Genomic DNA, 27,373 nt, shown 5'->3' on the forward strand with positions numbered 1-27,373 from the left:
TGGATTTCAAGACGCATGTATTTCATCATATACTTTACAGAAAAAATAATTTACACATAACTTAGATGGCATGGTCCATAAAAACAGTCACAGATTTATTCTGATTTCTCCGTAAATAATGACATTTCATTTTAACACAGGCTTAAATCATCACAACTGAGTCAAAAACCTGTCTAAAAAGGCAGCTTCTTTGTGGGAATTCATTGCCTTTTGACTGATTTTCATAACGTCTTAGACATTTTTTGCAAAGGTCCAGACCTCTTCTTCACATTCCATCACCAGGATTTACCACACTGCATCAAGAGTTTCCTCTGTCTTCAGTCCCTTTGAGAATGTGCTGATAACTTTCAGTGTCTTCCAATTCTTAAAACACCCCAAATTGTTAAAACACTGTTGAAATGTTCCTTGACGGTCATATTCAGAGAAGATTTAATCACATTGAGATGATGCGACAAGTTCATTGAATATGTTGTTATTGTGAAAAATAATTGCTTCTCAATGACTAACCTGGATATAAAAGTCAAATAAATAAATACAAAAATGTTTGCAGTAGCAATACAGCTTTTTATATTACAAGATTGCTATACTGTGGCGGTAGACAATCTCAGGTATGTTATATAATATCTGGGGCTTTCAATGCCATTCTATGGCTTAGAAACACTGATATTTATACAAAAGTCAGATGATAAACTGTTGAAGGATCATATGAGTCATATGATGGCTCTTAGCTAGTTCTTAAATATGTATAATAGTAAAACATTATATATTGGGAACATAGCGTATAGCAATAAATATTCTGTACAGTAAAATTTGAATATTTTCATTAGAATGATAGTGCATTGTTAGAATAAGTTCAATGCTATGTTCAATGCCTGTAATCATAATCAACCATAAGATGCTATTTCATGGGTAAATTCACTACATTCCAACAAGGACATACAGTAGATTTGAGATGAATCCAATAGGGAGGCACAAGCCAAAATCTGAAAGAAGATGGCATGAATACTTATATAATGATCAGTTGGGAATTGATATTTATAGAATAGTTATAGACAAATTTTACACTAGTGAAAAAAAAAATATATTACGTGTGTACATAAGATGAAGTAAAGAGCTATTTATGTTGTTCAGGGAATAGAATAATATCTTTTGCAAAATGAGAAATCCCTCAGTTATTTATAAAACAACTGAACGGGCAAGGAATTCAGCAGGACGAAACAAAGTTTGAAGAAATTTATACTTTAAGGATTTTTAAAAGGTAAGAATACAATCAAGCTTGTCTCCAATTAAGTCTATAGATCAAACATATTCCCCCTCGATGGAGAAAACTCCAGTTTCCATGGTGGTACTTCCTGGCCCACTGTGTTCAGGATGACCCTCCTCACAAAAGGTTACCTGGGGTGTATTCATTATGCCTATTCTGTTGCAAAACGTTTTCCAACAAAAACTAAAGTTTCTATTGGACAAATTCAGGTAATTCCCTACCCATTTCATTCTGTTTGCTCTGTTTGTTTCTGTTTGGTTCTTAAACGGTAAACGGTTTCCGTTGCAAGACATAATGAATACACCCTTGATTAGGCCACAGGAGGGAGTGTGGTGTGCAGCAAAGGCACATCAGAATATCTTTGAGAGCACTAATCAAGTACAGGGTTTGACACATGGCAAAATGATGGTAAAAGTTATTTTCTTTAATCTCAGAAGCTGACCCGAGCAAAAGTCTTATTTTCAGTGTAGCATAGCAACAACAGAGGGCACCTACACCACTATTGACTTGACTTCAGACTTGCTTTTTCTCTGTCTGAGCACAGCAGCTGAAATTGCTCCCCCACTTTGAAGCTTGACCAAGTTGGGCAAACAGCATGTTCCAGAAGTTCATGGCCAAATGGTCCATCATGCTTATCTACTTTCCTGAGATACATCTCCCCACGTACTGGTTTCATTTTCCTCTGAGTCAGACAGAGCTGCTGTGCACATGTCACTGAAGATATCTGGAATGTAAAAAAAAAAAAAAAAGAAGAGTTAAAGACGCAAACTCACATACAGTGGGGCAAAAAAGTATTTAGTCAACCACCAATTGTGCAAGTTCTCCCACTTAAAAAGATGAGAGAGGCCTGTAATTTATCATAGCTACACTTCAACTATGACAGACAAAATGAGAAAAAAAATCCAGAAAAATCACATTGTAGGATTTTTAATTTATTTACTTGCAAATTATGGTGGAAAATAAGTATTTGGTCAATAACAAAAGTTTCTCAATATGTTGTTATATACCCTTTGTTGTCAATGACAGAGGTCAAACGTTTTCTGTAAAGTCTTCACAGGGTTTTCACACACTGTTGCTGGTATTTTGGCCCATTCCTCCATGCAGATATCCTCTAGAGCAGTGATGTTTTGGGGCTGTTGCTGGGCAACACGGACTTTCAACTCCCTCCAAAGATTTTCTATGGGGTTGAGATCTGGAGACTGGCTAGGCCACTCCAGGACCTTGAAATGCTTCTTACGAAGCCACTCCTTCGTTGCCCGGGTGGTGTGTTTGGGATCATTGTCATGCTGAAAGACCCAGCCAAGTTTCATCTTCAATGCCCTTGCTGATGGAAGGAGGTTTTCACTCAAAATCTCATGATACGTGGCCCCATTCATTCTTTCCTTTACACGGATCAGTCGTCCTGGTCCCTTTGCAGAAAAACAGCCCCAAAGCATGATGTTTCCACCCCCATGCTTCACAGTAGGTATGGTGTTCTTTGGATGCAACTCAGCATTCTTTGTCCTCCAAACACGACGAGTTGAGTTTTTACCAAAAAGTTCTATTTTGGTTTCATCTGACCATATGACATTCTCCCAATCTTCTTCTGGATCATCCAAATGCTCTCTAGCAAACTTCAGACGGGCCTGGACATGTACTGGCTTAAGCAGGGGGACACGTCTGGCACTGCAGTATTTGAGTCCCTGGCGGCGTAGTGTGTTACCGATGGTAGGCTTTGTTACTTTGGTCCCAGCTCTCTGCAGGTCCTTCACTAGGTCCCCCCGTGTGGTTCTGGGATTTTTGCTCACCGTTCTTGTGATCATTTTGACCCCATGGGGTGAGATCTTGCGTGGAGCCCCAGATCGAGGGAGATTATCAGTGGTCTTGTATGTCTTCCATTTCCTAATAATTGCTCCCACAGTTGATTTCTTCAAACCAAGCTGCTTACCTATTGCAGATTCAGTCTTCCCAGCCTGGTGCAGGTCTACAATTTTGTTTCTGGTGTCCTTTGACAGCTCTTTGGTCTTGGCCATAGTGGAGTTTGGAGTGTGACTGTTTGAGGTTGTGGACAGGTGTCTTTTATACTGATAACAAGTTCAAACAGGTGCCATTAATACAGGTAACAAGTGGAGGACAGAGGAGCATCTTAAAGAAGAAGTTACAGGTCTGTGAGAGCCAGAAATCTTGCTTGTTTGTAGGTGACCAAATACTTATTTTCCACCATAATTTACAAATAAATTCATTAAAAATCCTACAATGTGATTTTCTGGATTTCTTTTCTCATTTTGTCTGTCATAGTTGAAGTGTACCTATGATGAAAATTACAGGCCTCTCTCATCTTTTTAAGTGGGAGAACCTGCACAATTGGTGGCTGACTAAATACTTTTTTGCCCCACTGTACATGGGAGTTAGGATCTAACGTTATGGAGGCCAAGCAACAGGCGATTCTTAAGAGTCAAACATCACCATCAGTCTTTTTAGAAAGGGGTTGCATAGAATGGATACAATGACTGACCAAACAATGCCGTTTTAATAGCAGTGTAAAGAAGGACACGATGGTGAAACAATATTGATTAAGATCAATACCAGTGAAGAGTGCTTCTATTAAACTGTATTGTAGTACAAACCAGTATGCTGCTGGAATGTGACTTATAAATGGTTTCAAGTGGGGAAACTCTGAGCAAAAATATGTCAACTGCCCAAGCAAAGAACAGAAGATGGGATTCCTCTCAGTGCAGACAAGAGCTTGAGAGAGCACTTGTTTAAAGGACAGAGCTCCAAGACAACAAGACAAGCAAGGCCGTGAACTGAACATTTCAAGGGAAGGCTGAGTTGAGGGAGGGAGGGGAGAGAGAGATCATGCTGCAATGGATGACATCATGCTTTGCTTGTTCACCTCTCAGGCAAAAGCTTTACCGTTAGAGTCCACCCAAGCACGCACCCCGCCCAATCCCCCAGCACTGAATCAAACTACCGCTTTGAGCTAGGGTGAGTGTTTTCTTGCAATGCCAGGAATACCTCATAATTTTATAATGGATGTGGATTAGTCAGAAATACCAGTAGTGTTACAGTATGAGTGACCTCCTTCTGCTGCTGTCTGAAGTATACTGGGTGGTACCAGACCTGTCTTCTGAGTAATAAGATTCTTGACTAGCCTAAAACATGAAAGAGAATGTAGGCTTTAATGGAAAGGCTGGTGTAGGGCCTCATGCTGGAATAGAAGTGATCAGAGAGTGACTAGGAGTTGGATTACTGCCATTGGCAGTGGGGAGACCTGACGGGGCCCTGGGAGTGTACAATCTCACGTATTTATAGGCATAGTATTTGATCAGGAGTTCTCTCTATGATCTTGTCTGTGAACTGTCGAGTCCAAAGTTTCAGTTTTTGACATCCTGCTTCGTGTGATGGAAAGCTTGTGTATTCATTGGTTATGCTGCTGCTTCCGACAGTTGATTCTGTCCAAAGCCTCTGTACTGCTTCATATATGTATTTAAATCCTCCCAGCATTCTGCCTGTACACTCTGCAGCTCTGCCTAGAGGAACAAGCACTCTCTGGCCTTGGCCTGATGCGAACCACCCACATGAAGGGACTTAGTAGGTGCACTGTTCCCATTTCTCATGTATTTAGTATTTATTAGGATCCCCCATCAGCTACAAGATTAAAACAATTACATCACAACAAAACAACAGCCTATATCATAAATAAAACAATACACCATATTGCATTATTACTCTATTATTAGAAATGTACAATATAAAATGTGAAATTTTACAGTGTGTGTGCGTATGCATGTGTGTGTGTGTGTCTCTCTTCGAAGTCCGTGTCGTAAGGTGCTGTTTTATCAGGGGGGGGGGGTTTTAAATCAGATTTTACTGCTCGCTTAAGTTACTTGATGTGGAAGAGAGTTCCATGTAGTCATGTCTCTATGTAGTACTGTGCCTTTCCCAGAGTCTGTTCTGGACTTTGGGACTGAAGAGACCCCACTTGGGAGGCCTTGTGGGGTATGTATGGGGGTCTGAGCTGTGTGTTAGCTGTTTGAACAGACAATTTGGTGCTTTCAACACGCCACTACCTCTCCCAAAGACAAGTAGTGATGCAGTCAATCTTTCCTCTACTTGGAACCAGGAGAGATTGACACGCATGTTATTGATATTAGCCCTCTGTGTACATTTAAGGGCCAGCTGTGCTGCTCTGTTCAGGGGCAACTGTAATTTGCCTATGTCTTTTTTTGTGACACTTAACCATATAACTGGGTGGTAGTCCAGGTGTGATAAGATTATGGCCTGTAGGACTTGTTTTGTTGCTTGTGATGTCAAGAAAGCAGAGCTTTACAGACAGACCTGTCCCAATCTTAGCTACCTTGCATCAACATGTTCTGACCATGTCAGTTTACAATCTTGGGTTACACCTAGCAGTTCAGTCTTCTCAACTTGCTCAATTTACACATTATTCACTACAAGATTTAGCGAATAGTTTGTCCTAAATTCAATGCTTTTAGTTTTGGATATATTAAGGAATCAGCTTATTACTAGCCACCCATTCTAAAACTGACTGCAGCTCTTTAAGTGTTGCAGTGATTTCACTTGCTGTGGTAGCTGGCGTGTATAATGTTGAGTCATCACAATAAATAGACACACAGGCTTTACTCAAGACTAGTGGTAGGTCATTAGTTTAAATAGGAAAAAGTAAGGGTCCAAGCAAGACCGCTACCTTGCGGTATGCCAAACTCTACCTGGTGTACGTTAGAGGGGCTTCCATTAAAAAACACCCTCTGTGTTCTGTTAGATAGGTAACTCTTCATCCATGATATGGCAGAGGATGTAAAGCCATAACACATGAGTTTTTTCAGCAGCAGATTACGATCGATAATGTCAAAAGCTGCACTGAAGTCTAACAAACAGCTACCACAATATTCTTGTTACCAATTTCTTTCTGCCAATCATCAATCATTTGTGTCAGTGTTGAGTACGCTTCCCTATATGCGTGCTGAAAGTCAGTTGTTAATTTGTTTACTGTGAAATAGCATTGTACTGGATCTGGTCAAACAACTTCTTCCAAAAGTTTACTAAAGGTCAGTAGCAGGCTGATGGGTCAGCTGTTTGAACCAGTAAAGGGTGCTTTGCTATTCTTGGGTAGAGGCATTACTTGTGCTTCCCTCAAGGCCTGAGGGCACACACTGTCCTGTAGGTCTAGATTGAAGAGATGGAAAATAAGAGTGGTAATATAGTCCGTTACCATCCTCAGTAATTTTCCATCAAAGTTGTCAATATCAGGTGGTTTGCCATTATTGATAGACAGCAATAATTGTTACACCCCTTCCACACTCACTTTAAAGAATTCAAAATAACAATGCTTGTCTTTCATAATTTGGTCAGTTATTAAGGGATATGAAGGTTCAGAGTTTGCTAATTTGCCAATGAAAAAGTAATTAAAGTAGTTGGCAATATCAGAGGGTTTGTGATGAATAAGCTATCTGATTAAATGAAGGATGGAGCTGAGTTAGCCTTTTTGCCAAAAATGTCATTTAAGCTGCTCCAAGGCTTTTTAATCATCCTTTATATCTTTTATCTTTGTTTTGTAGTACAACTTCTTCTTTTTGTTTAGTTTAGTCATATGATTTCTCAATTTGCCAATCGGCTTTGGAGCCAGACTTTCGCCTCGTCCCTCTCAACCATAAAATGTTTTAATTCCTCATCAATCCACTGGGTGCATCCTTATCAGTAAATTGAAGAAGCAATTTCATAAATGTGTAAATTCTGGCATCTGGTTGCTCCTCAATACACACAGACCAGCAAATATTCTTTACATCTTCAACATAGGAATCACTACAAAACCTCTCGTATGATCTCTTATAAACTATTTTAGGCCCAGTCTTTGAAACTTTGGTTTTTCTAGATATGGCTACTATATTATGATCACTACATCCGATGGGTGTGGATACTGCTTTAGAGCATATTTCTGCAGCATTAGTAAAGATGTGATCAATACACGTGGATGATTTCAGTCATATATACCCTGGTAAGTTGAATAATAACCTGAACCAGATCGCAGGCACTGGTTACAGTTTGAAGCTTTTTCTTGAGTGGACAGCTTGAAGAAAATGAGTCAATATTTAGGTCACCCAGAAAATATACCTCTCTGTTGATATCACATACACTATCAAGCACTTCACACATTATCAAGATACAGACTTTTAGCACTCCGTGGTCTATAGCAATTTTCCACAAGAATAGGCTTTAGTTGAGGCGGGTGAACCTGAACCCATAATGCTTCAACAGCATGACATGAGATCCTCTGTAAGTTTTACAGGAATATGACTCAATTTATACAGCAACACCTCCCCCATTGGCATTCCTGTCTCTTCTGTAGATGTTATAACCATGTATTGCTAACACTGTCAAATAAATTATCCATGTGAGTTTCAGCGACAGCAAGGAAATGAATGTTATCTGATGTTAGTAAGTTATTGATTTCATGAACCTTGTTTCTCAGTCTACATATGTTATTGTGGGCAATTTTTGCCCTTTTCTGGGTTGCTTATTTGCGCTGATAGTGCAAGGTGAACTGCTCCCAGTGGGCTTCCTACTAGGGTCAATTGTCTCAGTGCTAACAGTGTAATGCAGGTTTATAGGCACATGATTACTGATGACAAAAGCTGTCAGATTGACATAGGTATTCAGGGGAGTGAGAGAAACATAAATTAAGTTACATTGACTGTACTACCATTTCTACAGGAGGTGATACGCTTTCCATGTCCTCTGTTGTTGATTACGACAGAGAGGACTGGAGCATTAATATACCCTGGCTGTCAGTCTCTAAAACAGTTTGCAATGTTGCTGGAGATAATCTTGGAACCCCTGCGGTTAGGGTGAATTCACTCTCTTTTACAGAGTGCTGGTTGCTCCCACAGCAAATCAAAATGGTCACAAAAGGATACATTCTTGTTCTTGCAAAGTTCCTGTTGACAGCATTTGTAAATATGCTGTCAACAGTGAGTGTGCTGGGGACGTACTGAAGCCTACGTGTGGATGCTAGGTGTGAAGCTGACACCTTATCCGTGGCATGGACAGACAGGTGCACCCGCTCCTGGGAGCACTGTGCTAACATCAATGCAAATGGTGGACCAGATTTCAGTTAGTCAGAACTATCATACACAAAGAGAGTTGTGCAGAGTTTTAAAAACTTCTGTACAGTACATGTTGACTTCCATCCATGAAAAAATATATAAATTCTTCATATCACTGACTGCTGAAAAGGAGAGGAGAGGGTTGTGTGAGACGTTTTAGTGCCAGAACCCAAAGATGCAAATGATTGAAGACGGTTTTAAAATATGAAATATGCATGAGTTGATGAAATATGAGCATATTCAAAGCATTTTTAAGTGCAGCTTTAATCTAATGGGGTATTAGTCACCCCAAAATGCACTGCGAAAGCTCGTGTGAAACCACAATCCCTCTCTCATCCACCCTGGCTTGCAATGGATTCTGGAGGCTATTACTGTGAGAAGGTAATAACCACTCCTCATAGTGGTGGGATGAATCGAACAGACGGATATATTATTCATTTAGGCATTGTGTTTTAATTTCCACTGTGATATACAGATCTACTCAACATTTATGCTTTAATATCCTGAATGCCTCATCGAAATAATTTGACAATTAATTAACTTTTAATATAAAACTACACAGCAATAACTGTTAGTCCCAAGGGAACCCAGGAACAACATTGTTATTAGTTATACATTTTTACAAACACAGTTTAAAATCAGAGAAGAGATAGAGATGGGCAGTGTGTGAATACAGTGCAGGAACAATGACTAATATGATTGTGCTTTATCCTGTTGAATTGGTTCCCTCTTACTACGGCAGGAGAATTGGTTTCTCTCTGGGACTCTCATAGTGTTCAATGGACAGAGAGGGTGGGTGCAACCATCACTCACCAGTGGCCATTCTCTGCCTCATCCAGGAACTGTACTAAATCTCCTGACTCCAGAGACAGGTCCTGCGCTGTCCTCGACTCGTACGTCAACTGGACACGGAAGCGATCATTGTCCACCTAAGAGCAGGGAGAGAATGGAGGAGGAGGGTGATTTAGACGAGATACCCTATCCTTGTAGTTGTGGTTTGTCTTTGTATGTGATGTTGTGTAACTTTGGTGTGTGTCATGTGACGTGTGTCTGTGTCCACCCATCTATTCTATGTGTGTGTACAGCATGTCCATCCGTCAGTCTCATATTGGACTCAGGGAGCATTATTCTCAGTGTGGTAGAGTTGTGAAGCAGGCCCTCCATTAAAACAGATCTCCAGCTCTCATACATCAGAAAGATTGTAATGGAAGGAGAAATCCGGAGGCTCTGGGGAGACCCACACTAGGCTATTTTGTCTTTTAAATGTCAAGTCGTCAGCCCGCGTTAACAAGATGGGTGATGGTGGGAAATAATTAAGCAGAGAGGATTTATTTCCCGGGGATTGGAAGGATTTAAGAGGAGCAACAAGATGGAGGGGATGAAGTTACCTGTCAGGATTTATTCAACATAACTTACATTTTTATTACTGGACTGGTCCTCACCATCCGAAGAGTTGGAGAGCTCCTCTGCACTCGAATGGATGGTTTCAAAGTCCTCTGTGTCCATTGAAGGCAAACAACGTTGTGTCCAGCCTAGAGAAAAAAAGCACACAGAAAGAAGACAAGGTCCTGTTAACCCTTCAGTTGACTAGAAGAAGTGAACACGTTAGTTTTAAGACATGGCATTACACATCCACTGCTTTGCAAATGTACCCTTTACACATAAGCATTGAACATTCTGAAACATTTATTCTGACAGTCAAAGAAGGTATGAAGAAGTTGGAAATATCTAAAAAACAATGCAAGAAACCAATCGAAAAGGTTTCATACAACAAGACACCCAATGGCAAAAAAAAATACAATTAAAAAAAAAAAAAAAACAGCAAAATGAGAAAAGATAAATATGTCGTAGCGTGACTTTCCATCAGTAGATTACCTGGTTGAGAAGTGGACCTAGGCACAGCTGAATCAGTGCTTGTGGTGCCTTTGTGTCTGCTCGCAGCAGGGATAGCACTGCGTAATGTATCTGGGAGGAAATTAGCTCTTTACAGACCACTGGGATGCCATTTTACATCACATTGCAGGAAATTGATATACGCATTCAGAAATAAATGAAGGAGCCATCATCGCTCCACAGCCACACCGACTCATTACCAAAAACATGGCACTGCTAATGTGAAGTCATCTTGTTCAGCACTTTTTGTGCCAAACTAATACATATACCATGCATCACATTGAATCACAACGGAGCAGGCAAAACACACACCCACACATGAACACAGACAGCATGCAAGCACACGCACACACACGTCACCTCACCAAAATGCAAAGCCGTCCCCATTAACAAAGACGGCTGAACATGCACAGATCCACAGCATACTGCTATAGCTATAGCTACCTTCATAACCGAATGGTGTTGGATCACTCTTTATCTCATGTCTTTTGGTCTTTTTAACATGAGTTGAAGGAGGACCTGTCAGGGGCAATGAATGCATGGTGGAAGCGTTAGTGGAAAATTAGATCTATTGAGACAGTCAAGCAAAATCCATTTTATTACATTTACATTTAAGTCATTTAGCAGACGCTCTTATCCAGAGCGACTTACAAATTTTATTGCACATCCTCAGTTTTCATTGCTCATAAATTATTGAAATACTTGATTATTAGGAAGAAGAAAGGAGGGGAATATTGGAAAAATTAAGTTCTCATCTAAATTCCACAACAATTGCACATGCTTTGCAGCTCTGAATATCACACCACATTTCAAATGTCAGGTTATCAAATTTCACATTTGATTACTATGGTTTCTCAACAATTTTTTTTAACCTTTTTGTTTCATTTCTGAGAAAGACTGATTTTATTCATCATCTCATCAATATCATGAGATTCATAAAATGGGTAGGACTTGTTGAGATTTTTTTTTTTCTCATTACCTTAGCTGACTCCTGCTCTCTACATCTCTAGCTCTCTCTCCCTTCCCTCTCTCTCTCGAAGAGCCCCCTCACTAACCGGTCTGTACCTGCTCTCAGACACTTTAAAAAGTTTGATGGCTACGGGAGTAGAGATAAAAAGAAAGCGAAAGACCCCAGGCAATCAGGTACCTTTTGTGCGTCTGGTGGCGGAGACACTGATAGAGGAGGCTAAAGAGAAGCGGCGCGTGACATCTGTCACCTTAGATGGAGGATCGGCTGTGAAAGGCAGGGCAGGGTTAGCAATTAGCTGGGCAGAAGAATATGAGGGAGGGAGAGAGGGATGGATGGCACAGGAAGGCACAGAGAAGGATTTTAGTGGCAAGGCTAAATGAGCATATTCCTTTGAGGATTTCTGCCTTTTCTCTGGATTGACTTCTGATTTGATACAAGACTTGGTGATAACTGTCACTGTTGATTCCTCACTAAACACTGTCCAGCTTAAATGGATAGTGTGACATTTTCGCAATTAAGCCCCTTTTTCTACTTACTTAGAGTCAGATAAACTCATGGAGTGTAGTTTTGTGTCTCTGCATGCAGTTTGAAGGAAGTAGAAGCATGCTAGCTGTTCCTTTAGACTTCCAGTCATTGTGCTAATGCTAGTTAGCAATAGCTCCAGAAATGACCTTCAACTTCCTTCAAATGGCACGCAGAGACTTAATTGCCAAAATGGCGCACTATCCCTTCAAGATGATTAATTTCTCTTAATTGTATCAGATTAGTGAGTTCAAACAGGCAGGCGGTTGACTGTGGGACTGAGAAACATGCAATGAATGGAGGAGACACGAGGAAGTGCAGGAAGATGAAGACAAATCGTGGACATTGCGGGCGGGTTGTTGCATCCTCACAGGCGCATATTAGAAACCAATTTATTATTATTTTTAAAAAAATTCTCCTTTATTTAACCAGGTAGGCCAGTTGAGAACAAGTTCTCATTTACAATTGAGACCTGGCCAAGATAAAGCAAAGCAGTGCTACAAAAGCAACAACACAGAGTTACACACGGGATAAACAAACGTACAGTCAATAACACAATAGAAAAATCTGTATAAAGTGTGAGCAGATGAAGTAAGGAGGTAAGGCAATAAATAGGCCAACAGTGGCGAAGTAATTACAATTTAGCAATTTACACTAGAGTGATATATGTGCAAATGAGGATGTGCAAGTAGAAAAACTGGTGTGCAAAAGAGCACAAAAACAATAACAAATATGGGGATGAACTAGGTAGTTGGTTGGATGGGATATTTACAGATGGGCTGTGTACACCTGCAGCGATCGGTAAACTGCTCTGACAGCTGACGCTTAAAGTTAGTGAGGGAAATATAAGTCTCCAACTTCAGTGATTTTTGCAATTCGTTCCAGTCATTGGCAGCAGAGAACTGGAAGGAAAGGCGGCCAAAGGACAAATTGGCTTTGGGGATGACCAGTGAAATATACCTGCTGGAGCGCGAGCTACGGGTGGGTGTTGCTATGGTGACCAGTGAGCTGAGATAAGGCGGAGCTTTACCTAGCAAAGACTTATAGATGACCTGGAGCCAGTGGGTTTGGCGACGAATATGTAGCGAGGACCAGCCAACGAGAGCATACAGGTCGCAGTGGTGGGTGGTATATGGGGCTTTGGTGACAAAACGGATGGCACTGTGATAGATTGCATCCAATTTGCTGAGTAGAGTGTTGGAAGCTATTTTGTAAATGACATCGCCAAAGTCAAGGATCGGTAGGATAGTCAGTTTTACAAGGGTATGTTTGGCAGCATGAGTGAAGGAGGCTTTGTTGCGGAATAGGAAGCCAATTCTAGATTTAACTTTGGTTTGGAGATCCTTACTGTGAGTCTGGAAGGAGAGTTTACAGTCTAGCCAGACACCTAGGTATTTATAGTTGTCAACATATTCTAAGTCGGAACCGTCCAGAGTAGTGATGCTAGTCGGGTGGGCGGGTAGCGATCGGTTGAAGAGCATGCATTTCGTTTTACTTGCATCTAAGAGCAATTGGAGGCCACGGAAGGAGTGTTGTACGGCGTTGAAGCTCGTTTGGAGGTTTGTTAGCACAGTGTCCAAAGAAGGGCCAGAAGTATACAGAACGGTGTCGTCTGCGTAGAGGTGGATCAAAGAATCACCAGCAGCAAGAGCGACATCATTGATATATACAGAGAAAAGAGTTGGCCTGAAAATGTAATCCTGTGGCACCCCCATAGAGACTGCCAGAGGTCTGGACAACAGTTCCTCCGATTTGACACACTGAACTCTATCTGAGAAGTAGTTAGTGAACCAGGCGAGGCAGTCATTAGAGAAACCAAGGCTGTTGAGTCTACCGATAAGAATGCGGTGATTGACAAAAGCCTTGGCTAGGTTGATGAAGATGGCTGCTAGTTCTGTCTTTTATCGATGGCGGTCATGAAATCTTTTAGCATGGGTGGGGTATGGTTGGGGTGGGGTATGCTAACAAGATGAAATCTATCGACAACTCAAGTTCACAGCGAGGCATTACCTCGGCGGGCCAATAAGTACAAAAACATCACCCCCTCAGTGTCCATTTCTCTTCAGCTAGCCTGCTCTGCATCATGAATGGAGCCAACAACACAGTATTAGATTATCACCATACAAATGATGACATATTATGTACAGTAATGTTATTGCCCACTTACAAACCACAAGACCCCTGTAATAGCACCAAAGTGGTAAGATAATAATAAAAATAAAAATAAAAAATAATAATAAAATACACCTATCTCCCTGTTCAATTGGTTTGTTTAACTAAAATAAATCAAATGTTTGTTGTAAAATATAATCAGATGTAGCTAATCAGGCTATCAGTATTGTTATTAAGGATGTATTCTGTGGAGAAGAACCTTGAATCAAACCATCCTCTTAAAAAAATGTTAATACACTTTTGAATGTCAAAAGCATTACAGGCTGACATTTACTAAGGCTACCTGTCTGCGAATTTAGCCTTCATGCGTTTTCACTGCCTGGATGCCAAGGTTGTTCTCTAGTCTTGAAAATGTGAAATCCCTTTGTTCTCTAGACATTATTATTTGGAAAATTCTAATCAAATCAAATGTTATCTGTCACATGCTTCGTAAACTACAGGTGTAGACTAAGGGTGAAATGCTTACTGACGGGTTCAACAATTTCCAACAATGCAGAGTTAAAAGATAAAAAATAAAAATAGTGACAAGAAATACATTCACAGTGAATAACAATAACAATAAAAATAACTATATAACTAATAACTATATACTATGGCTATATACAGTGAGTACCAGTACTGAGTCGATGTGCAAGGGTACGAGGTAATTGAGGTAGCTATGTACATACACTCAGTGATTGACATGACCGTGGTTCTCTAAAAAGCAGGCAGACATGCATCGAGGCATTCAGTTAGTATTCGATCGAACGTTAGAATGGGAAAAGTTTGCGACCTAAGCAACTTTGAGCGTGGTATGATCGTCAGTGCCAGGCGTGCCGGTTCCAGTATCTCAGATACGGCCGGCCTCCTGGTCTTTTCACACACGACAGTGTCTAGGGTTTACAGAGAAAAACATTAAACATCCAGTGAGCGGAATTCCTGTGGGCGAAAACAGCTCGTTGATGAGAGGTCGAAGGAGAATGGCAAGAATCGTGCAAGCTAACAGGCGGTCCATAAACAAGCAAATAATGGCATATGGTATGCAGAACGGCATTTCAGAACGCACAACTCGTCGGTCCTTGTCACGGATGGGCTATTGCAACAGACGACCACATAGGGTTCCACTCCTATCAGCTAAAAACAAGAAGAAGCAGCTCTAGTGGGCAGGCGATCACCAACACTGGACAATTGAGGAGTGGTCCGACGAATTCCAGTTCCTGTTGGGTCATGCTGATTTGATGTAAGCAGCATGAGTCTATGGCCCCATCCTGCTTGGTGTCAACAGTACAGGCTCATGGCGGTGGTGTAATAGTGTGGGGAATGTTTTCCTGGCACACGTTAGGTCCCTTGATACCAATTGAGCAATGTTTCCACTCCACAAAGAATTCAGTATGTTCTGGAGGTAAAGGAGGGTCCGAACCAGTACTAGATGGGTGTACCTAAAAAACTGGCCACTGAGTATATATATGGGGTAAAGTGACTAGGCAACAGGATAGATAATAGATTGATCTGTAGCAGCAGCGTATGTGGAGCAGGAGCAGCAGCATACGTGGTGAGTGTGAAAGTGTGTGTGTGTGTGTGTGTGTGTGTGTGTGTGTGTGTGTGTGTGTGTGTGTGTGTGTGTGTGTGTGTGTGTGTGTGGTATCAGTATGCATGTGTGTGCATATGTAATGTGTGTGTGTTGGGTTGTCGGTGTAAGTATGTGTGAGTGTGTGGGTAGAGTCTAGTGTGTGTGCATAGTCAGTGCAAAAAAAGGGTAAATGCAGGTAGTCTGGGTAGCCATTTGATTAGCTATTTATCAATCTTGTTGAGCAGTCTCATGTCTTGGGAAGCTGTTTAAGGTCCTGTTGGTTCCAGACTTGGTGCACTGTTCCAGACTTGGTGCACTGGTACCACTTGCCGTGCGGTAGCAGAGAGGACAGTCTATGGCTTGGGTGGCTGGAGTCTTTGACACATTTTTGTGACTTCCTTCCTCCTCTCCTTCCTCTTCCTTCCTCTTCCTTCCTCTGACTCCGCCTGACATACTTTACATACACCAGTTCTCTGCTCTGAGTGAAAGCACCAGTGTGTATTAGCAGCACTGCCTGCGGCACGAGGACATACAGAGTAGCAGGCTAAGGATAATGACTAACAATGAGAATGAACGAGAGTAGGTGAAGTTGTATACAACACAATGAGTGGGACCACTTCAAAGAGGGGATGAGGACAGGGTGGTGATAAAGACAGGGTGAGCAGGTCAGTGGAGATGTCATGGCTTCTTTACCTGAGGGAAGAGACCTTCTATTAGAGAGGCCCTGCAAGGTGAAGCGCTTTCTAGCAAGAGCAGCATTGTGGTCAGGGTTATTAGTTGCAGAAGCCTCAGCTAGGGAGGGAAAGGGAGAGGAAAACGGTAAAGGAGAAAGCAGAAGCAGAGGGTAGAGAGAAAGCCTGAGGGACGACTTTGTAAGAGTAATGGATACCATGACAATCCTGGACATTATGGAGACCCTATTCAACCACCCACACTTGAGTGCGCATGAAAACTGATTCAAAGATCAGGGGTAGACCAACCTAAACCTATTTCTGAAAATATATTCAAATTGTCACAAGTTTGAAGAGTGCTGACAAGGTTGTAAAAAGTAATGTTTGTAAGATTGGAGACAGATGGTCCTTAATGATGGCTTTTATCTAGATCTTTCTCATCTCCACTAAACGGGTCTCTCTCTGGTCTAATCACAACGCTGACAGAGCTCTGAGATGCATAATAAGTTTGCCATGGAATTTCCTGGAGACTTTCACCATATGGACAAACCTGATCCATGATTTACCCCTCTATGTTCCATTAACACAACCTGCATTAGGAAGAGAAGAGTCCTCCACAATCATGCTGGAACTGCATGGGTATAAGGATTTAGACACCTGCCAATGCCAAAACTAGAAGACAGTTTTACACTTTTTCAAAATGGACAGCTTGTCTTGGAGAGTGTGTGATTTCAAGGACACTTGAACTACCTGCCCTGGAGGACCGCTCAAAATGTCCATATTATCATGTACATAATTATCACCTTCTGATTGTGAGAACACAGAATAATCACAACTTCCAGGTTCATCTCTTCTCACACCTCTGTCAAAGCTGCCAAACAGAGAGATGTCAACGCAGCTGCTGCTTCTGTCCTCTGAGGTTACTCTGGCCTTCTGGAGATCTTGAGATTAGAAAATAAATCAGAGCTTTTGGACAACTATGAGAGAGAATACAGTAGACTTACTAAGAATGGGAAAGCAGGGCCTCACGAGTGGCGCTGTGGTCTACGGCACTGCATAGCAGTGCTAGCTGTGGCACTAGAGATTCTGGGTTCGAGTCCAGGCTCTGTCACAGCCGGCCGCCACCGGGAGAACCATGGGGTGGGCCACAGTGTCGTCCGGGTTAGGGGAGAGTTTGGCCAGCAGGGATGTCCTTGTCCCATCGCGCACTAACGACTCCTGTGGCGGGCCAGGCGCAGTGCACACTGACGGGGTGGCCAGGTGTACGGTGTTTCCTCCGACATATTGGTGCGGCTGGCTTCCAGGTTAAGCGGGCGTTGTGTCAAGAAGCAGTGCAGCTTGGCTGGGTTGTGTTTCGGCGGACGCACAGCTCTCGACCTTCTCCTCTTCCGAGTCCTTACGGGAGTTGCAGTGATGAGACAATTGGATACCACGAAATTGGGGAGAAAAGCAGGGTGAAAAAAAATAATAATAACAAAGAATGAGAAAGCCTTTCATCAGACTATCTGAGCGTGGTATATACCGTACCGTTGGCAGAATCTAACAGCTAGTGAGACTAACCCCAGAATACTTTGGAGGTGTACTAGTGGGACTACAGTATTTGGGGTCATGACCTCTGGAGTGGGTCCTTCTGACCCAAAAGGAAACAGTCCCAATCAGGGAAATGGTTGGCATCAGTTACATATGGGTCAAAACTAAAAAGTCCCACCAGACCACAGTTCAAAACTCATTGTAGTCAAAACCGTACTGTACTGCAGTTGTGTAACTGCATGAATAATGTAGACATTGTAGTGTAAGGTTGGGACTGAAAAACACCATTGCTCAACCAGCTCTGTAATATTCCTTTCCCACAGAGGAGAATGGGAGAGATTTCATAGATTTTCTCTGTGAGTCTGTGGTGGGGGTAATAAAGGCCCTCATGCACCCAGGACTAAGCACCTGTCGGATCCACGTACTCCTAGAGCCAGGGACGTCCAGCCACTGACCACATCCAGAGGCAAAGAGCAACTCTCCTCTTCTAACCACCACCACCCGCTCCCTGGAAGACTACCATGCAGCAGCGCTCTGCCGCCGGGCTCTACACAGCGTGAAATCTTACCCATTACCTCATCCGCCAGTATAGTGTATGTAGTGAGCGATCAGAGGGAAGTGGTGGTGAGGGGTTGGCTTTGGCTGATGCCGAGACAGAAAGAGTTGGAGCCAGGAATAGTTAGAGCCCAGATAAAACATCGCAGCTAATTGTGCCATCAGTGGGGTGTCTTTCATAATGCCATTATGGGATGATTTGTACATGGAAGTTGCTGCCTTTTGTTTCCAGTCAGCGGAGCTGAGTGGATGCTGGTTTGGCAGGGCCGGGAGCCTGGCGGGGCTGGCTGCGGCTTTGTGACATCTCACCTCGTTTCTGTCTCATGTTGGGGCTGGGGTTGCTCCTCCTGAAGCCTGTCTCCGGGCTAGACGAGTCCGACTGCCTCAGGGCCATTTTGCGCATGTTTCTGAGTGGAGGAGAGGAGAGATATAGGACAGTCAATCACACAGCCACTGTAGAAGCGTTACATTCACTATCCTTGAGAGCATCTGTGCGGTGCCGCCATTCAATCACACGACATGATGAAAACGTTGAGAGACGGCGTACTCTACCTCATGGGAGCATGATACACATTCTCAGTGATCTTCTGATGGAGTTGACTAGCCTCTGTGAATGGAGAAAAGAAAATGGCATTGGAATAAAACGTAGATTTATTTTCAACGGAATGACCGGGATATTAGTTTAGGTTAAATTGACATAAAAAGGTCAGTGAGGTGAATTTGTTGGGTGAGATATTTGGTATGCAAGTGTGTATGTTTCTTATTTGGTGTTTGCATGCTTGTGCATGTCACACTGTGTGTAGGACTGTGTGAGAAACCTGCAGTCAAAAGCAGGCTGATAAACCTATGTGTTTCAATGCCAGGCGATAAAACAGGAGAAATCCCAAGAGTCACATAAGCCACAGGAGAGTCCGTGGACCAAAACAGTGCAGTCAGACCTGAAGCCATAGACCAAAACAGTGGTGCAGACAGAATGGAAGCCACTAATCCGTGTCTTTAAAGGCCCAGTGCAGTCCAAAATTTGATTATCCAGTGTTTTATATACATTTCCACACAATGAGGTTGAAAAAATGATGTGAAATTGTGAAAATTATGATAATGCCCTTTTAGTGTAAGAGCTGTTTGAAAAGACCGCCTGGAATTTCAGCCTCTTCTGGTGGGTTGAAGTTTTGACATCACCGAGGCAGGCAGTACATTATTTAATAGACCAATAAGAAAGATAGTTCCAAAACTCTGCCAATAATAGCTCATTTTCAGTATTCTCAGACCACTCAGACAGTCCTATCAAAATTCTTGCTTGAGAAATTGTTCTTTGCTAAGAAGCTATTTTTGTTTCTTTTTGACAAGTTTCATTGGGAAAAAAAAAATCACAGTAAGGTACTTAATTGTTACCCAGAAATGATTTGATATTGAAAGAAAAATGGCTGCATTGGACCTTTAACAGGAGGACAGGACAGTTAACTGCCAAGGCCCAGGGGAGTCATCAAATCAAACAGCTGCAGCCGGTATCCTCAGTACAAGCCACTGCTAGAGCTGGAAGGTCTGTATACTGGCCTTGCAATGCTATTACACAAACCCCACATCGCCGGGCTTTTTAATACCGCACACAGTGGCTTATCTTGTGTACCGCTCTTTTCTGCTACGTGCTGCCCTCCCCTTCCCGCCGCTCGCCAGCCGAGACAGGCGTAAATCACCTCCAACCCTCCAGCAGGCCAGAGCATCTTTCTCTCACTCTGCTTCATATGAGGGCTGCTATGTCATTACTCAGTCCCCTCACACACACACATCCTCTCTCTCTCATACACACAGCTTGTCAGTCCAGCCGAGTGTAGACAGAGCAGAGGGTCGTTTTCCTGACTGTCAGGAGCTTCAGAGCGGAACAGTCGACGATTGATGCATACTGCTGGAGGGTGGTGGAGGGAGAGGAGTGTGTGTGTGTGTGTCTGTGTGAGTGAGTGGACTGTACCGCCAGGGTCAGGTATGTGTTCACAAACAGTTGTCCACCTTCCTCCCCTACCTCTAAATCAGCTCTCCTCCAACACTGGATAACCCCCCCCCCCCCCCCCTCCCCACTGCTTAACATTCACATCAGCATTCTGAGAGGGTTCAGGGCTGTGTTCAGATGTCTAGTGCTGTATGAGAGAGAGGGTGGTTTGAATATGCCTAGAGAGAACCCCCACACACTGTATACCTCTGCAAGCTTCGAGCTGGCCCGTCAGAACTTTTCGGATCTCTGACACCCACATGTTCTTCACATCCATGGAGGGAGCCTGTGGAGACACACAATATATATATATAAACACCCTGAGGTTTCACTCTACAGCTTGTCTCACACCAGACAATGGATGTTTCTGTGAGAATGATGTCTGTGGGTGGCTACTCTTCATAGGACAACACTGCCACCCAATGGTCAAAGGGTTTGGTTTCATCAGACCAAAGAATCTTGTTTCTCATGGTCTGAGTCATTTAGGTGCCTTTTGGCAAACTCCAAGTGGTCTGTCATGTGCCTTTTACTGAGGAATGGCATCCATCTGGCCAATCTACCATAAAGGCCTGATTGGTGGAGTGCTGCAGAGATGTGTGTCCTTCTGGAAGGTTCTCATCTCCACCGATTAACTCTGGTGCTCTGTCAGAGTGACCATTGGGTTATTGGTCACCTCCCTGACCATGGCCCTTCTCCCCCAACTGCTCAGTTTGGCCGGGCGGCCAGCTCTAGGAAGAGTCTTGATGGTTCTAAACTTTTTCCATTTAAGAATGATGGAGGCCACTGGGACCTTCAATGCTGCAGACATTTTTTGGTACCCTTACCCTTACCAAGATCTGTGACTTGACACAATCCTTGGACAATTCCTTCAACCTCATGGCATGGTTTTTTCTCTGACTGTGGGATCTTATATAGACAGGTGTGCGCCTTTCCAAATCATGTCCAATCAATTGAATTTACCACAATTGGACTCCAATCAAGTTGTAGAAACATCTCAAGGATAATCAACGGAAACAGGATGCACCTGAGCTCAATTTCGAGTTTAATAGCAAAGGGTCTGAATACTTATGTAAATAAGGTGTGTTTTTTATTTTTTAATGCATTTGCAGAAATCTGTTTTCGCTTTGTAATTAGGGGGTATTGTGTGTACATCGATGATGATTTTTAAAATGTAATCCATTTTAGAATAAGGCTGTAACGTAACAAAATGTGGAAAAAAGGGAAGTGGTCTGAATACTTTCCGATTGCACTGTATGCTACTTAGTAAAGGATGTTGCCGAATCACAGTTTTATCAAGTTTATCTAGTATGTATTTAGAATTCTTTAGACTATAACTGGTAATATCAAATGAGAACAATGGTGTTTTGGAAGTTGTTTTTTTACACAGAAACTATATGGACATGTACCTGAATGATATAGACTTCCTCTCTGCCATTATACCAGACCTCGAACTTCTTAATGTCTCCTTTGACATTTTCTGTGATTCCCACGGCACTCATCTGAAACAAAGGCAAGGCTGGGGTTAAAAACAGTGACGGCTTTATATTTTAGATTAACACCGCTGATTCACACTATGATGCCCTTGTATTCTTCCAATGTGAACTGCTACAGCTTTTTTTTACAAGCTGAAACGTGTCTTTTCACTTCTATTGAGCGATGAGTAGCACTATTCATTGAGTTGGTTACATGCACACTAGCCAGCGAGTGGGAGCAGAAAACAAGTTCAAAGGTTTCCTCAAGAAAACAAATGGTTGTTCAAGGATCCCAGTGATGAAAGGTTCCTGTCATCGTAGGGCCCTGCTTACTGCCTTGATTTTTCATGTCTAGATAAGCTTGAATTGAAATATGGGGAGTGACAGTGAATACCAAGTTTCTCAGGGGTCTCAGAGAGCCACTGTGAAGTTTCCATTTGAGGCGGGGGAACTTAGTGTAGGATAATGGGCAGTATGGCCCTACAGTCAAGCAAATGGACTTAGCACATGCTTTCTTGTTTCAATTTCAGGTCAGAAATAGTTATCTTACACAAAAGGTGATGTTTGTATATACATGTAACAGTATAGCTTTAGTCCGTCCCCTCGCCCGACCCGGGCGCGAACCAGGGACCCTCTGCACACATCAACAACAGTCACCCACGAAGCCTCGTTACCCATCGCTCCACAAAAGCCGCGGCCCTTGCAGAGCAAGGGGAACCACTACTTCAAGGTCTCAAAGCGAGTGACGTCACCGATTGAAACGCTATTAGCGCGCACCACCGCTAACTAGCTAGCCATTTCACATCAGTTACATACACACAGGTTATGTTTGTCCAACAAGAACTGACCCCACCAACCGACCTCACCTTTAGTGAGTGCTTGAAGCTATAGGAGGGGGATGGCTTCTCGTCTGTGGTCTCCTCCCGCTTCTTACAGAAGAGCAGCATCTTATTGTAGAGGAACAGGTGCCTCTGCATGGGCTTGAAGCGGGCCAGGTCCTTCACCTTGCTGTGGCCCTTCTTGTGGTCCGTCCACACGTTGAACGAGCCCTGCATCAGAAGCTTCCCCAGCTCACTAAGGTTTCCCTGGGGGTGAGAGAGACACAGAGGCCATCAGTCCCACACCCACATACATACAGTACACCCTCTATACATCTATACAGCCTAGCCATGACAGTCCCTCTCCGCCCGATTAGTCAAACTCATTTACGGCAGGGTTTCCTATAACTTTCCCAGAAGATCCACTCTAAGAAAGGTATCAAACTGATTTTTCACACCCTTAAACTCCAGCCCAGTCATACTGACCTCAAATCCTGTTATGGCGATCTGATGCATGGAGTCATTGACAGATTTGATGATGTCCAGCATGGTGGCCAGGGCCTCCTCCAACTCAGCAGTACCCTCCTGATTCTTACTGCATTTCAGCATCTCCTAGAAGGGGAACAGAGCCGGTAGGGACAAAGTGAAGTTGGATAAATAATGTATCTTTCAGTGTTTGGCTTACTCCTACACTAACAACAGACCAAGTCTCAGAATGAAGGCTTTCCAACCACACAGGCTACTGCAAAGAAACCGCTCTAAAACCAACAGCAACTTATACTATTCAATATCCATTCAGCTGTGTCTTTTCAGCAACATGGCTACAGGTACTGACCTGTCTGTGTGGGTGGTTTTACTGCAAGATATCAAGGTGCACTAGGCATAACAAATACATATACTTGAGACTTCCAATCCTATTAGGACTGAATGAAGTGCTCTGCATGTTAGCCCAAGGATCAAGTTTGAGCATAGTATCTGTTATCTGTGTGTTGATGTAGATGGCTTGATTGTATGGTGCTAAGGTGAGAGATTTGACTTGCCTTGAGCATCAGCTGGTACTTGGTGATCCTCTGCACAGGCTTGAGTAAATATGCATCCAGGGAGAGTTTGTGGTCCAGCTTCTTCTGACATTCCTGCAGTAACAAACATCACAGAATGTTTCTAGTTGCAATCATTTGTGTTAAGTCAATGCTATAATTTCAGTCATCCAAACAGAAAATGTAAGTTTGTCCAATGACATGTTGCTTAATGTAAACTGACACCATTATATAGTGGAATACTATATCATAACCATGTTAACAATGAGACACATAGGGAAGGGGAGTCACCTGGAAAAACAGGCTGTCACCACACTGTCTCCACAGGGCCTCTGATCGGGGCTTGTTCTGACAGTATTTCTCATAGATCTGCAGCTCTTCTTTCTGGAGAGAGACACACACAGAGACTTTGAACTGCAACACACCGTAACAACACCGTAACGGGCCTTCAGTTTCCAACTGACATTAACACAAGGAACTCACCCTTTTCAAAAAGCAAGTCCCCACCAACTCTGGCCTCTCCATGCAGTTTTCAAGCTCTTTGAAAAAAGTCCTGTGAACAAGAAGTAATAAGTGAACTCAATTACACATTTCCTGTTTGCACTTTACAAGGTACATAAAGTATGACATTGGATTCAATTGCATAGCAACTGCACATTCAGTTACATCAGATTGCCATTTCCTATGCTGGGAAGTAAAGCGGAAGTGTAGAGTAAAGATTGGGTTGGAAAATAACAGCTTGTGGGCAATCTGTGCACTTCTGTTTGGAATGTCTGTGATGTTAGGGAAGCCGGAGATGCTGGTCTGCAATTTTTTTTCTCCTGATGGTTAAATACAGGTAAAACTCCGGAACCTAGTTGTAGCAGGGACCTTAAGGGTTGCCTTATTTCCTGGGGTGAGTGAACTGAGCAGTCGGGCAAGTTTAAAAAAAACTGAAAACAAAAATGCAAGGAATTCCAGTACGCCAGCCTTAAACGGGACCATGTCTATGTTCCCTCAGCCCCATGTTGCAAACCAGGGGTCAGCAACCCAAATGAGAGGAAGAACATTATTCTCTCAATATCTAGTATTTTTTGGTGGTGCACGGAATGTGATAAGTATATTACATTGGGCGATTCCAAGGTAACAGAATAAGGCTGACTCTCAGATTCTTTAATTTAAAAAGCATGTCAAACAAAATCCAATGATTGTTTAACTTTGCAAACTATACAACTCTATACACAAGGACTACTTTTAATTCCAGCAGCCTAAAATAGCTACTGGGCCTTCAGAAAGTATTCACACTGCTTGACTTTTTTCACATTTTGTTGGGTTACAGCCTGAATTTAAAATGTATTAAAGTGAGATTGTGTCACTGGCCTACACCCAATTCCCCATAATGTCAAAGTGGAATTATGTTTTTAGAATTTTTTACAAAGTCATTCAAAATTAAAATCTGAAATGTCTTGAGTCAATAAGTATTCAACCCCTCTGTTGTAGCAAGCCTACATTCTCACCCTGTGTGCAATATTAGTGTTTAACATGATTTTTGAATGACTACCTCATCTCTGTGCCTAACACATACAATTATCTGTAAAGGTCCCTCAATCTAGCAGTGAATTTCAAACACAGATTCACACAAAGACCAGGGAGGTTGTCCAATGCCTCACAAAGAATGGCACCTATTGGTAGATGGGTAAAAAAACAACAACATTGAATATACATTTGAGCATGGTGAAGCTACTAATTACACTTTGGATGGTGTATCAATACACCCAGTCATTACAAAGATACAGGCATCCTTCCTAACTCGGTTGCCGGAGAGGAAGGAAACCGCTCAGGGATTTCACCATGAGGGCAATGGTGACTTTAAAACAGTTACAGAGTTGAATGGCTGTGATAGGAGAAGATGGTGCAACATTGTAGTTACTCCACAATACTAACCTAAATGACCGACCGAAAAGAAGGAAGACTGTACAGAATAAAAAATATATGCATCATGTTCGCAATGAGGCACTAAAGTAAAACTGCTAAAAATGTGGCAAAGAAATTAACTTTATCTCCTGAATACGAAGAGTTATGTATGGAGCTAATCCAACATGTCACGGAGTACCACTCTCCATATTTTCAAGCATAGTGATGTCTGCATCATGTTATGGATATGCTTGTAATCGTTAAAGAATAAAATCCTAGAGGAAAACCTGGTTCAGTCTGCTTTCCACCAGACACTGGGATATGAATTCACCATTTAGCAGGACAATAACCTAAAACACAAGGCCAAATCTACACTGGAGTTGCTTACCAAGACGACAGTGAATGTTCCTGAATGGCCGAGTTACAGTTTTGAATTAAATCTACATGAAAATCTATGGCAAGACCTGAAAATTATTGTCGAACAATGATCAACAACAAATTTGACAGAGCATGAAGAATGTTGAAAATAATAATGGGCAAATGTTGCACAATCCAGGTGTGGAAAGCTCTTAGAGACTTACCCAGAAAGACTCACAGCTGTAATTGCTGCTAAAGGTGCTTCTACAAAGTATTGACTCAGTGGTGTGAGATATTTCTGTATTACATTTTCAATACATTTGCAAAAATGTCTAAAAACATATTTTATGTTTTGAATTCAGGCTGTACAACAACAAAATGTGGAATAAGTCAAGGGGTATGAATGCTTTCTGAAGGCACTGTACTGGGGCGTCACAAAAGCAGTATATTTTGTTTACCTGCTTACACTGGAAGCGTAACTTTTGGTCAGGGCAAGCAGAGCGCAAGCCACTTTATTTTATTGCTCTCACCGTACGTATTAACTGAAGATGATGTTTTTATTTTATTTATTTTACCGTTATTTTACCAGGTAAGTTGACTGAGAACACGTTCTCATTTGCAGCAACGACCTGGGGAATAGTTACAGGGGAGAGGAGGGGGATGAATGAGCCAATTGTAAACTGGGGATTATTAGGTGACCATGATGGTTTGAGGGCCAGATTGGGAATTTAGCCAGGACACCGGGGTTAACACCCCTACTCTTACGATAAGTGCCATGGGATCTTTAATGACCTCAGAGAGTCAGGACACCCGTTTAACGTCCCATCCGAAAGACGGCACCCTACACAGGGCAGTGTCCCCAATCACTGCCCTGGGGCATTGGGATATTTTTTAGACCAGAGGAAAGAGTGCCTCCTACTGGCCCTCCAACACCACTTCCAGCAGCATCTGGTCTCCCATCCAGGGCCTGACCAGGACCAACCCTGCTTAGCTTCAGAAGCAAGCCAGTAGTGGTATGCAGGGTGGTATGCTGCTGGCGATGGTGATGATGACACTACGGAAAGCTATTCATTTTCAATAGAAGAAGTGAAGTGGTCGGTGGGACCATAAGGCGATGCGATCATGGGCAAGGGACATTAACAGAGTGGGACCAAAATTGGGGAAAGCTGAACTTTATGCAAATACTCTGACATCGCGGCACAACTGACCAGTCTTTGCTCTCTATAGCTTCCAACCCCTACTGGATTGGCTGTTGACACCTAGTGTAACCGATGTGAAATGGCTAGCTAGGTAGCGGTGGTGCGCGCTAGCAGCCTTTCAGTCGGTGACGTCACTTGCTCTGAGACTTGAAGTAGTGGTTTCCCTTGCTCTGCAAGAGCCGCGGCCATCCTGGATGGCGTGTGTGTGGAGCGTGATGATTTCTTAGTGATGTGGACGCCGAGAAACTTGAAGCTCTCGACCTGCTCCACTACAGCCCTGTCGATGTGGATGGGGGCGGGCTCGGCCCTCCATTTCCTGTAGTCAACGATCAGCTCCTTTGTCTTGCTGACGTTGAGGGAGCGGTTATTGAGGTCTCTAAC

General features: G+C 42.7%; 1 protein-coding gene across 8 annotated transcripts in view; it reads right to left on the reverse strand.

Annotated features, from left to right (window-relative positions):
• The window catches only part of mcf2l2 (MCF.2 cell line derived transforming sequence-like 2), a 146,438-nt gene continuing 119,065 nt past the window's right edge, over window positions 1-27,373 (reverse strand). For 4 of the 8 annotated variants that reach the window (XM_055861143.1, XM_055861144.1, XM_055861146.1 and 1 more), the window contains 17 exons: window positions 24,027-24,096; window positions 23,835-23,927; window positions 23,547-23,639; window positions 22,993-23,118; window positions 22,555-22,773; window positions 21,623-21,715; window positions 20,424-20,502; window positions 18,785-18,839; window positions 18,542-18,639; window positions 16,170-16,268; window positions 11,411-11,497; window positions 10,708-10,782; window positions 10,246-10,335; window positions 9,787-9,902; window positions 9,184-9,299; window positions 4,301-4,398; window positions 1-1,988 (listed from right to left, as the gene is read on the reverse strand). In XM_055861143.1, the coding sequence (XP_055717118.1) occupies window positions 1,897-1,988; window positions 4,301-4,398; window positions 9,184-9,299; window positions 9,787-9,902; window positions 10,246-10,335; window positions 10,708-10,782; window positions 11,411-11,497; window positions 16,170-16,268; window positions 18,542-18,639; window positions 18,785-18,839; window positions 20,424-20,502; window positions 21,623-21,715; window positions 22,555-22,773; window positions 22,993-23,118; window positions 23,547-23,639; window positions 23,835-23,927; window positions 24,027-24,096 (1,699 nt within the window). In that variant the 3' untranslated portion in view covers window positions 1-1,896. The remainder of the gene's footprint in view (window positions 1,989-4,300; window positions 4,399-9,183; window positions 9,300-9,786; window positions 9,903-10,245; window positions 10,336-10,707; window positions 10,783-11,410; window positions 11,498-16,169; window positions 16,269-18,541; window positions 18,640-18,784; window positions 18,840-20,423; window positions 20,503-21,622; window positions 21,716-22,554; window positions 22,774-22,992; window positions 23,119-23,546; window positions 23,640-23,834; window positions 23,928-24,026; window positions 24,097-27,373) is intronic. The other 4 variants (XM_055861148.1, XM_055861150.1, XM_055861149.1 and 1 more) reach the window with 4 other exon arrangements.

This window comes from Salvelinus fontinalis, chromosome 14 (genome assembly GCF_029448725.1).
Source record: "Salvelinus fontinalis isolate EN_2023a chromosome 14, ASM2944872v1, whole genome shotgun sequence".
Taxonomy (NCBI): Eukaryota; Metazoa; Chordata; class Actinopteri; order Salmoniformes; family Salmonidae; genus Salvelinus; species Salvelinus fontinalis.